Below are 12,851 nucleotides of genomic sequence, written 5' to 3'. Positions count from 1 at the left end.
ATCAGACTGTGTTTGTTCATTTGGCAAGAGGACCAACCATTTGCAAACTTTTAGCAACTGGAAGATGCTATGACTTCTACCCTCACAGCTCTGCTTTGTCTTGGTGAGAAAGGGAGTTGTGGAGAGGGAACTCAATTATGAGAGGGAGTCCACCTCCCAGTCAAGCATTAGCCCATCAGGATGTCTCAGTAGCTTAGAAGGGATCTGAAAGAGGAGACCCTGCTCAGGCTTTAACTGCAGGTACTCACAGGTACATGCAGCCTCTTGCAGGGCTGAGTCTGGGCCCCAGGAATCCAGCGCTGGCAGGTGAGTGTCTTTCCAGCTATCATAGGGTGTGCATCATCAGTGGGAATCAAAGGTACCCTCTGAAGAAAAGAAATGTAGAAGAGCTGGTGTGGGACGATTCTGGTGATACTTGACAGGTACTAAAGATGAGAGCTTGGTTTTAAGATGGATGTCTTCAGACCTAACTCTCATTTTTGTTGTTTTTCTTTGTTTGTTTTTTTTTCTTGTATTGTTTTGTTTTATTTTGTTTTCAGGGGGACTCTCTAAACCCACACTCAGAGCTGTGCCAAAGAATGTGGTAACCATTGGGAATGAGGTAACTATAATTAGTGAAGATCCCTCAAATGCCCAAGAATATCCTCTCTATATAAAAGGATACCCAGATTCTCAGCTAACAACAAGTCATCAGGACACCGAGGAAAAGGACAAGATCTTTATCTCATCAATTGAAAGTCACAATGCAGGCCAATATTCCTGCTTCTATAAAGGCCCTGCTGGCATATCAGAACAAAGTGACACCCTGGCGCTGATTGTGACAGGTGAGAAGACCTTTCCTGAACACTGAGATCTATTTTTAGGAAAGGAATATGCTAACTGTGGGGTGATTTTTCAATCACACAAGAGGAGGTATAACGTTATCTAAAAAAGTCCAGCTAACAGAATTTCTTCCATCCTAGGAGTCTACTCCAGCAAAATCACCCTAAAATCCCAGAGCAGTCCTGTGGTGATCTCTGGAGGTTATGTGACTCTTCAGTGCTCCTCTAAAGAGAAATATAACAGTTTCATTCTAATGAAGGAAGATCAGAAATTCTCCAGGCCTATGCCCACACAGAACACAAACACGGGCCTTTCCCAGGCCCTGTTCACAGTGGGTCCTGTGACCCCTAACCAGAGATGGAGGTTCACATGCTATGGCTATTACCAGAACAGCTCCCATTTGTGGTCAGTGTCCAGTAACCATCTAGAAGTCCTGGTCTCAGGTAAGGAAACCCTAGAATTTCCTTTGAATGATAACTGACCTGATACAGGACCACGGGGAAGAACCTGATGTGTGGAGGGTTAGTGAACTCATGTTCCTTAGTCCAATTTCACAGACTGTAGAAGACAACAGGATTTGAGGTGCAGAAAGAAGGGTGGACAATAACAATGGGACTTAAGAGTCCATGGAAATCTTGAGTCTTTATGTGTCCCTCTGCCTTTGACAATAAGCTTACGTGCTGTTTGCAAGTGTGAACTTTGTGCAAGTGTCGTAAGAGATGCATCTCATTTTCTTCGGCCTTGCCGGGACCCTCCACGAACCCACCATCTGGGCTGATACAGGCACTCTGATCGCATCAGAGAGGCCTGTAATCATCAGGTGTGGGGGGACCTGAGAAACACAAATGTGTGTGCTATGGAACAGACAGACCCAAAAGAATAACAACAAAAAGGCAAATTCATCTTCCCTTCTGTGACAAAACTGAAGGCAGGATGATATCCCTGTTACTCTTACAACTCTGCTGTCAGGTCAGACCACTGAAGCTGGTGGCAGCTGGTGAGAGGATACACAGGAATCATATGGATCCCCAGATATGACTTTAGAAAAGTCTACTGTTATTGTATACCCACTCATTACTAAAGTTTTGGGGACAAATCAGACTGTGAACCCATTTAATATTCTATGTGTATCTTTTCTAGGTTTCTACAAAAAACCCACCCTGAATGCAGTGCCAAACCCTGTTGTAACATTAGGATAATCTGTGACTGCCTCATGTAGCTCAAATAATAATTATAATGGATTCATTTTAATCAAGGAAAAGCAGTTCTTCAGCCTCATGGACTCACAGTATGCATATACTGGGCAGTCTTCAGCCAGTTTCCAAGTGGGTCCCATCACACTCAGCGAAAGATGGAGCTTGAGATGCTATGGCTATTATTCAAGAAACCCTCAAATCTTGTCAGAAGGGAGTGACATCCTGGAGATTCTAGTCTCAGGTGAGGAAGCCCAGGCCTCTCTATTGATTGACAGGGAACCTGATACAGGATTCCCGAGGGAGACCTTAATGTGTGATCAGCACAGGAAAGTCAGACCCATTAGGTCACTGTTATAGCATGCAGACTGTGGGAGTCAAGACACAGAAAACAACGAGTGGGGTTGTGAGAATGGAACCTGGGATGGTCAGGAGAGAGACTGATATTCAGATGGCTCCATGTCTTCTTCTGTTATTCAAGGGTCATCTACAAGTTTCACATTCACTGTATAACTGTTTAAAGTCCCACATCCCTCTTGCCTACTTCTTTGCAGGGACCCTCCAGAAACCCACGATCAGGGTAGAGCCAGGCTCTATGATCACCTTATGGAATCCGGTGACAATATGGTGTGAGGGAAACATGGAAACCCTAATATGCCTCCTGCATAAAGAAAGACGCCCAGCACTCTGGGACAAATTAACTGTACCAGTCAATGATCGCAAAGCAAATTTTTTTTAAAAGTAATTTTATTAAATTATAAAAGTTTCCATTTACGCCCCTCTTAACAACACTCTCCCACTCCCCCCCCCTCCTCCTCCCTCTTTGTCCCTAAGGGCAGTCAGGGTTTCCTGCCCTGTGGGAAGTTCAAGTTCCTCCCCCCTCCCTCCAGGTCCAGGAAGTTTAGTATCCAAACAGACTGGATCCCAAAAATCCAGTATATGCAGAGGAAACTAGTCCCAGTGTCATTGTCAATGGCTTCTCAGAAAGACTCCAGGCCAGCCACATTCAGAGAATCCAGCCACATTCAGAGACTCCGGCCACATTCAGAGAATCTGGTTGGATCACGTGCTCGTTCAGTTGCAGTCCAACTGTCCTTGGTAAACTCTCATTAGATCCGACCCCTTGTATCAGTGGGTGATAGAATCCCTCGCAGTCCTTCGTCATTTTCTTCGTCCTTCTGCTCCTCATTTGGACCTTGGGGGGCTAAGTCCGGTGCTCCAATGTGGGTCTCCGTCTGTATCGCCATCCATCGCCAGATGAAGGATCTATGGTGATAAGCAAAATATTCATCAGTATGGATATGGGCCAAGGCCGGTTCAGGCACCCTCTCCTCTGTCCAGAGAACAATCTGGGGATCTCTCCTCGGACCTGGGATCACATATATATTCAAGTTTCCTGTAAACCCTAAAATGACTCCCTTAGTTGAAATATATTCTTCCCTGATCCCATATTCATCCTTCCTCCCTTCCCCCCACCCCGGTCAACCGAGGTTTCCCCATTCCTCCCCTACTCCCTTCTCTCTAACCCTCTCCCCTTCCAACAACCCTCCCACCCCCCCATGCACCCAAGGTTACCTGGGACTCTTGACTATTTCCTACCTCCTGGCGGATAGCTAAATAATCTTCATCAGGTTCGTCTTCTTATTTAGCTTCTCTAGGATCACGAATAATAGGCTCAAAGACCGTTAATTATGGTTAGAATCCACTTATGAGTGAATACATACCGTGTTCCTCTTTTTGGGTCTGGCTTACCTCACTCAGTAAAGCGTTTTCTATGTCCATCCATTTGCATGCAAAATTCAAGATGTCATTATTTTTTACCGCTGAGTAAAATTCTAATGTGTATATGTTCCACACCTTTTTTAACCATTCTTCTATTGAGGGGCACCTAGGCTGTTTCCAGGTTCTGGCTATTACAAATAGTGCTGCTATGAACATAGTTGAACAAATGCTTTTGCAGTATGTTAGGGAGTCTCTAGGGTATATTCCCAAGAGTGGAATTGGCAAAGCAAATTTTTTCATCTCACCCATGACAAAGTATAATTCAGGGCGATATCGCTGTTATTGTTACAACTCTCCTGGGTGGACTCAGCCCAGTGACACCCTGGAGTTGGTGGTGACAGGTGAGTAGACACCAAGGGTCACAGTCTTCACATTGTCCTGTGGGGGCCACTAAAAGTTCTGCTGCTGATAGGGAAATGACCCCCAGGAAGTGAGAAGAAAAACTCAGTTCAGGCTGGCATAGTAGTTGCTGGCTCAAAAGCTAAAAAGTCTGACACTAGGTGGTTTATTGTAAGCATATTTAAACACAGTTCAACTTTGAAAAAGAGATTCCTGGTGTAATAGAAACTCCCATGAATAACTATACATAATTACACCAAGACTCAACTCAAACAAATGTGACCATGAATATGGGTTTTATATCTTACGGGCCTTCAATCAGATGCATTCCCTGAGACAGGGTAGATGTCAGCAGGCTATGAGGTATATGTGACATCTTCTCTAAGGATGGGCATTATTAACTAAGAGATAATGATAAAGTCTAGGGAGTAAGAGTCTGGGATAAACACTCCAGGGGATTTAGGTGGGTCTGGCTCTAGAGATAGAAAGGTCACCTAATTATTAAAAACGTCCACTCCTAGCTTCTTGAAGGAAAACAGCTGTTTATTTTCTCCATTGTACCGTCATCCTGCATGAGTAACATTCCAGGCTTCTCCCATATTATTTGTCAGCATGAGTACATTGGGCACTCTACATTTTCCCTCAGGAAATAATCTCCCAAACATTTTTATGCACAGCCCACTTGCTGGAGACAAGGTATCATTTCACAGGCTGCATCCTCTTTTCCTAGGTGTCCACCCTGTTAAACCCACTCTGTCAGTGTTGCCAAGTCCTGTGGTGACCTCAGGGGTGAACGTGACCCTCCAATGTGTCTCATCAAAAGGATATGATTATTTCACTGTGACTGGGGAAGATCAGAATTTCTCCAGGTCCCTTAAAGCACAGTAAAGGCACACTGGACAATCCACGGCTCTGTTTCCTGAGATCCCTATGGCATCCAGCAAGAGTCTGTCCTTCAGATGTTATGGATACTATACAAATACCCAACAAGTGTGGTCAGAGGCCAGTGACCATCTGGAGATCCATGTCTCAGGTGAGGAAGAAATTTCATTCACGCAACTGTTTTCTGACATGAGAACCCTTTATCACTAGTTCTACCCTCCTGAGGTTGTTTCCAGTTATAATGGCTGAAGGGAGTCCTTGATTGTTATGATCCAGCTCATGAGAGACCATGATAGTGTCAGAGCAGAATATGAGGGTGATTTGTCTTAGTTAGGGTTTCTAGTGTTGCAATGAAATACCATGAACAAAAAGCAAGTTGTACAAGAAAAGGTTTATTTGTATTAAAGTTTCACAGAACTGTTTATTCTCAAAGGAAATCAGTAGAGGAACTCAAACAGGGCAGGAACCTGAAGTCCTGGAGGGGTGCTGATTACTGGCTTACTCAGCCTGCTTTAATATAAGACCCATGATCACAAGCCCAGTGATAGTACCACACACAATAGGCTAGGCACTTGTGTATCAGTCCCTAGTTAAAAAATGTCATACAGGACTGTGTAGCCTTATTTTCTGGAAGCTTTTTCTCAGCTGATGCTTCCTCTTCTCTAATAACTCTAGCTCATGTCCAGTTCACATAAAACTAGCCAGCACAGGAATGTTTAGCAAGAGCCAGATGGATGACTTTCTACATATCCTTCTTCCAGGGTTATTCAAGAAGCCCTCCCTGCTGACCCAGAAAGGACCTGTCCTGGCCCCTGGAGAGGATCTGACCCTCCAATGTTGCTCAGACATAAGTTATGACAGATATGCTCTGTCCAAGGAGGGTAGAAGTGACATCTCACAGATGTCTGCCCATTTTACACAGGTGGAAGGGTCTCATGCCAACTTCACCTTAGGTTCTGTGAATTTCTCTACTGGTGGTCAGTATAGATGCCATGGTTCATACATCTCCTCTTCTGAGTGGTCAGCCCCAAGTGACCCTTTGGACATCCTGATCACAGGTGAGGAACACAGTGTACTCTCTCAGGGACCCAGACTCTGAGCAGCCTCAGCTTTGGGGATTCCAGAGGTTGATGATCAAGATGATGAAGATTATCTCAGGAGAAAAAGATCTAGGGATAGAGAAGTAGATGGGCCGCATTCAGAGAACAATAGAGACAAGGTAGATTACCTTGTCTTGATAGAGACAAGGTAATTAATGAGGGCCTCAGCACAATGACTATAACCCCTCACTCAGTCTTCCTCTCTCTAGGACAATTTCTTGCCACACCCAACCTCTCAGTGCATCCAGGCACCACCGTGTCCTCAGGAGAGAATGTGACCCTGCTGTGTCAATCATCAATCCCAATGGATAGTTTCTTTTTGTTCAAGAAGGATGCATCCCATTCCTACATGCATCAACTATCAAAGTACCAAGATTCACAATATGAGGCAGAATTCCCCATGAGTGCTGAAATCTCAGCCCTTGGGGGCATTTATACATGCTTTGGTTCTAATAACTCATCTCCTTACCTGTTGTCACACTCCAGTGTTCCTGTGGAGATCATAGTCTCAGGTGAGATGATTCTGTAATGTGTGAGATCAGATGGTAATACTGAATACTTGACCATGGAAGCTCTTGACTGGGATGGGTATAAGTTTATCCTAGGGACGGCTAATCATAAAGGGCTCAAGAGTCAATGATACAGAAGCAAACTGGAATTCCTCAATTAATGCCCATTTCAACCTCTTCAGCAGGATTTTGAATGTTCAGGCAGGCAGCTGGAATGTTCTGGAGAGGGTTCAGTGTAGACATAAGACTGAGAAGAGTTGAGATAATTGGACCAGGTTTCTATTGGTACATCCTATTACCAACATTTTCCTGGGGGCCCCAAAGCACATACCATAGACATGTTAGATTTTCCTGTCTAGGGAGATTTTTCCATACCAGAATGGGAAAACTCTCAGCCCCTGTAAGTCTTCATTTATATACCAGCCTATATGTTGACCAGGATACTGGAATTCAAGCAGTGAGCACAACATGATCTCTATAACCAGAAAGACTCACAGGCTAAGATGTAATAAAGTCATCCTAAAATAGAGTGATATTTGAGAATTTTCCTAGGAGAAGTATATAAATGAAAGCAGGATGTAACTTCCCATGATTTCCCTATCCCATCCATTCTTCCCTTCACCCCATGGAGTCTGATTCAAACAAGTTATCGGGTAGTTACAGTCATTTCTGAGAGCTTCGCATGGTCAAGCCCTTCTACTGTGTGATTCTACAAGTGTAAATAGGAGAGCACTGGACTAGATGTTAAGTTTCTTTTAGTGCTGACTTTATCTGTGTCTTTCTCATAGGGATAAATTCTTTAGGAACCACTTCTGCAATTGTCTTGCCCCATCTAACTCTGTGATGGTGACATTGTGTAAGGGTATGTGATACAGAGAGTTCAGGGTACTCAGGCTCCTTCCTTACAGTTCATGCAGCTTAGTTTCATGTAGGGAATAAGGTTGAAGGCTGGATTTCTTAGGTTAAATCACACAGCATTGTGCCCTCCTGCTCTGTGACCAGCAGGTAGACTGAATGGAGTAATGGGAGTCAGTCTCACATTGCATAGCTATGAGGGTAAGAGGTAGTGAATACAAAACTCAGTATGGGGCTGCCACACAGTTCCTCGTTCATTATGTATCCTATATCTCAGGGCTGGCAAGATATTCGAAGATTTTGATTGGAGTTTCTGTGGGATTCCTCCTGTTGCTCTTCCTTCTTGCCCTCTTCTTTCTACTCAGACTGAGGCACCAGAACAAATGCAGGAAGGGAGGTGAGTAGGGTGTGGGTAGTCTTGGTTTCAGGGGGTAGTGGGTACCCCCTGTTGGATTTCCAAACAGGGGCTCAATGCTGTCTGGGGAAAGCCCAGACAGTGACATGTCATCTTAGAAACACTTCTCTGAAACTCGAAACATCAATATGATCTTGAAACCTGTGAGATATCAGGTATCATATGAGACATTCCATATCCTGGAACATATGAACACATAAACATATGCAATGAGTTGTAAAGGCCCCTTCCTTCCCTGAAAGTGCTAGGTAAAGATGCTCCACCCTCGTGACTGAGACTCTTCTCTTTTTTGCAGTCCAAACAGAGACCAATTTGCAACATCCTGCAGAAGCTCCAGAGCCAGTGATCAGGGACAAAAGCATCCAGATGAGGTAACTCAAGGCTAACAGCCTAGACCTACAAACCTTCCTGACTAACCTCAATGCCACCTGACATTCTCCTTTCTCCCCAGCTCTAGCCCAACTGCTGGTATCCAGGAAGAAATCTTGTATGAAACAAATATGGTCCCTGGGAGGGAGATATCTGAGATCCCAGCATTAGATGGGTGGTAGAGGTTCTGGGCCACTTCTCTGAGCCACCAAGTCACTATGGACCTTTCCCCCCTCACTTATTATGGGTCCTTCAACCACATTCCCTTTTCTCTGTTGCTATCTGGTAGGGGCCAGGTAACTGGGGCAGTGAGAAGTCCCAGGAATTTGGCCATGGGAAGACCTGTGTGTTCTGTTATGACAGATGCTACTGTGAAGGGCACAGAGATTACAGAGCGTGTGAAGCTGGCCATTGTGGTGAGATTCTTTTCCTCAATGCTATGAACTTATGACTCAGTTTACCCTGGGATCAATCACTGTCCTTTTATCAGCCCTCAGAATTATCCACAGGTGCCTTCTAGATTCCACAAGCTCTTGTCTTCTGTGTGCTATGACATCATCCTTGCTTTGTTTAGTTTTGAGCATATGATCCCTACTTTCTGACTCCTCGGCATCAGACTGTTTACTAACAGACTTCCTGGGTCTCAAGACAATGTGAGTGTCTGAAGTTGTAGCTTAATGGTAACGTGATTACTTTGGATGCATAAGGCTTAATCTTTAGCAATAAAACTAACAAGTTAATGAACAGGACACAAGAATATATGAGAACCCTGTACCTGACAATGTTTTTGTGCACATGTGTATAAGCACAGACATATGATATAAGTCAACATTTTATGGCCTCTTCTATTTTGCTTCACCTCATTTTCTAAGACTGAACCTCTGAATGACACTGGAGCTCATTGATTGACTAGATCATTTGTATTAAACCTTGGGCACCATTCAATCTTCTCCAGTGCTTGGGTTCTAGGCATGTGCATTCTTGCTTGGCTTTTTAAAATTATGGGTACTGGGTAGCAAACTCGTTCAATAATGTTTGCATAACAACCACTATGTTGCTTGATTCCTCTTCCTAGTTCATGGAACTTATTCTTGACAAGGCTTACTGTGGAGATGGCAGATACAGCAGAGAACAGAATTCCCCATTCACCAGAACAAATTTCTGGGTAGAACAGAGAGAGTGAGCCTTGCAAATTGCTTGAGGAAAATGAATTAGAGGAAATTAGTTGAGGTTGATTTGATGGTCTGATGGGAACAGATCATCAGTGTGAATTTTAAGGGAGGGCTGAAAAAAACCTTGTGAGGAGAAGGCCGAGTGAAGAGGCTATTACAAATATGTAATAGACTAGCACATCTAGGGAGGATGTGGCAAGTGCATGTGTTATGTCAGAAGGAACATCCTCTTTCCAAACGTTGGAGCCCATGGAGTGAGGCCACCATCCAGGATAATACATCAGAAGTTCAGGAAGGAAACTCAGAGTCATTAGGAAACCCCCAGAAGACCCCACCAGCAATGGCATAATTTGAGTTAAATGTCTATAGTCTTTCTCTCCTACTCCACTGAAATTGAGTGGGATTAGAGTATCTGGGAAACCAGTATACATTTCCTGTGATTTCCTTTCTCTTTGTTGCAGAGCCAGCATAAAGAAGATCACCCCAAAGACTTATATGCCCAGGTTAAACCTTCCAGATTCAGAAGGGCAGAGACTATCTCTCCTTCCCTCATGCCAAAGGGATTGCTAGACTCAAAGGACAGAAATGCAAAAGAAGACCAAGTAAGAGATCATCCAGTGGGTCCTAACCTCTCTAGACCCCCAGGCTCCCAGTGCTGAATATAGAACTTACTCTACCTTTTCCCACTCCAGATTGCTGCAGCCAAGGAGCCCCTTGAAGTGACCTATGCCCAACTGCACATCATGACTCCTAGACAGAGGCAGCTGAATGTCACATCTCTCAGGCAGAAAAGTCCAACTTGAGACACTTCTCTGTTCTTTAAGCATTCAGGGGGAGCTAGTCTTTATACTCAGTGGAGGAGAGAGGACTCACGGATGTCAAAAAATTTTATCTGCCACAGGTGAACAGCAATTTTACAAACGTAACTTGGAGATTTTACCAACTTTGGGGACTCACCTGATTCTGAGTCAAACATGAGCAATGCCCCAAGCATTTTATAAATAAAACAAATACTTTGTCAGTACTCAATAGATAAAATGAAAGAAATAGGAGTGAGGGAAGTTTCTGGGTTTTTCTGCTTTTCTTTGTTTTCTTTTTACTTTTGAGATTATAATTGCAGCCATTCTTCCTTATCTTTCCTCCATACAGACATTCCCACAGACCCTTATAGACTCTTTTTCAAATTTATGACCTCTTTTCATTAATTGTTATTGTATATACATGTAAAAATGTATACACAAAGTTGAAAAAATTTTCTCTGAATATATATCTTTGGTCAATTATACCTCAATAAAACTGTAAAATGAATAATAAAATACCCATAGACCATTGTGCTATGAAAGTGGAAAATTCAGAACTAGTAGGAATAAGCAGTAATAAGGGTCCCAGGCAGTGAATGGAAAGACCAGGGATAAGAACTAAAGACAATGAAAGAAATAATTGGACCAGAGGTTCTTGCAGAAGCCAATGTCTCATGTCAAGCAAATATACTAAGAACTACCCTGTCTTGTATACTATTATCAATGGGAAAATGATCAGGGTTAGCAGAGAGACAATCATACAATATTTGAAAAGAGAACTGGGGAAACCTCAAACTTAGGAATCTAAGGATGATAACCATAATCCAGAAGGCAGAGTCCTGTCTTCAGAAGCGGCAACATCTACTCCTGGAAGACACTGTCCCAAACATTAGACTTGTCTCCAAGTCTGATCTTGGACAAGAACACAGAACTAAAGTTACCATTGTCCTTTCATGGGGCTTTTTAGAAAGTGTTGGGTTATGATTTCCTGTACAGAACAATAAATAGATCAAAAAACTTTCTAAATCCATGACCTCATCATTATATTGAGAATATACAAAGAAAATAACAACACGTTTCAAATTAGAAATAAGGATATAAATAATACACAAAGCATTTACAAGTTAACGCAGGGTGGAAATCCCACCTAATTACAAGGCTGAAGCAGGGGAAACATAGTTTATGCCTCTCTGATCTATATAACAATATGAGAGGAAAAATTGCATGCTGACATTGATTCTTTATGTCTCATACATGGAGCCTTGTTAGTTCCTTACTACTATATAAAGGCAGAAATAAAGAAAATAAAGACTTCCTAAAACTCTATAAAGATGGGTGTGCAACATACCCAAACCTGTGAGACACAATGACAGTGATGCTAATAGGGAAGTTCACAGCATTAAATGCCTTCATAAAAAATTGCAGAGATCTCACATTAGTAACTTAACAGCACACCTGTAAGCTCTAAAACTAAAAGAAGCAAATACACCCAAGAGAAATAAAAGCACAAAATAGTCAAACCCAGGGGTGAAATTAATAAAAAAGAACACTGAGGAAACTACAAAGAATTAACCAAATAAAAGGTTAATCAATAAGATAGACACACCCTTACACAAACTAAGAAAAAGAGAGGATAGCCAAATTACCAAAATCAGAAAAGAAAGACATAACAACAGATATAAATATCACTAGCTCATACTTCAAAAACCTGTACTTCACAAAATTGGGAAATCTAAAAGAAATGGGCAATTTTCTTGATAGATACCACTCAACAATGTTAAATAAAGATCAGATAAACAATTTAAATAAACGTATAACTAATGTGGTATTCCCCTCTGTATGCTTTGAATACCATTGGTGAATAAAGAAACTGCTTTGAGCCTATAGCAGAGCAATGCAGAACAGAGGAAGGGGAAAACTAAACTGAGTACTAGGCAAAGGAAGGTGGCATTTGGAGAGAAGCCATGTAGTCCCGCCAGAGACAGGCGCTGGTCGGAATCTTGCCAGTAAGCCATAACCACGTGGCAATACACAGATTACTAGAAATGGTTTAAATTAAGATATAAGAGTTAGCCAGTAAAAAGTTAGAGCTAACGGGCCAAGTGGTGATTTAATTAATACATTTTCTGTGTTGTTATTTTGATTCTGGGTGACCAGGATGAACAAACAGCCTCCTACTATAACCCCCAGGGAAATACAAACAGTCATCCAAAGTCTCCCAACCAAAAAAAGAAAGGAAGGAAGGAAGAAAGGAAGGAAGGAAGGAAGCAAGGAAGGAAGAAAGAAAGAACGAAAGAAAGAAAGAAAGGCATAATTCTTCCAGACTTTCAGATAAGACTTAATGTCAATATTCTGCAAATTATTCTTCATAATAGAAATGAAAGGAACATTGAAAAATTCATTTTATGAGGTCACAGTCACCCAAATATTCAAGCCACACAAATACCCAACAAAGACAGATAATTACAGACCAATATTCCTCATTAGCATAGATATAAATATATTCAATATAACAAAAGCTAAACCTCAAAACACACCAGAAGATAATCCATCATGATCATGTAAGGCTTAATTCTATTGATGCATGGATGTTTCAACATATGGAAATCTGTC

At 42.4% G+C, this 12,851-nt stretch overlaps 2 protein-coding genes across 2 annotated transcripts; both read left to right on the top strand.

Annotated features, from left to right (window-relative positions):
• Window positions 1–254: 254 nt before the first annotated feature.
• Window positions 255–2,021, top strand: LOC148123460 (leukocyte immunoglobulin-like receptor subfamily A member 6). Its single transcript, XM_087896341.1, has 4 exons — window positions 255–306; window positions 540–824; window positions 963–1,265; window positions 1,963–2,021. The coding sequence occupies exons 1-4, from the start codon at window positions 255–257 to the stop codon at window positions 2,019–2,021; spliced, it is 699 nt and encodes a 232-aa protein (XP_087752467.1).
• A 1,702-nt stretch (window positions 2,022–3,723) lies between these two features.
• Window positions 3,724–11,860, top strand: LOC148123459 (leukocyte immunoglobulin-like receptor subfamily B member 3). The gene is given in 9 exon segments (XM_087909729.1): window positions 3,724–4,138; window positions 4,867–5,169; window positions 5,780–6,076; window positions 6,328–6,630; window positions 7,760–7,879; window positions 8,193–8,200; window positions 8,203–8,268; window positions 9,900–10,040; window positions 10,131–11,860. Coding segments are annotated over 9 exon segments (1,542 nt in total). The 5' UTR covers window positions 3,724–3,945; the 3' UTR covers window positions 10,242–11,860.
• Window positions 11,861–12,851: the final 991 nt, after the last annotated feature.

The sequence above is a fragment of the Myodes glareolus genome, chromosome 1 (assembly GCF_982192425.1).
Source record: "Myodes glareolus chromosome 1, mMyoGla1.1, whole genome shotgun sequence".
NCBI lineage: Eukaryota > Metazoa > Chordata > Mammalia > Rodentia > Cricetidae > Myodes > Myodes glareolus.
This window is presented reverse-complemented; position numbering and strand designations above follow the sequence as displayed.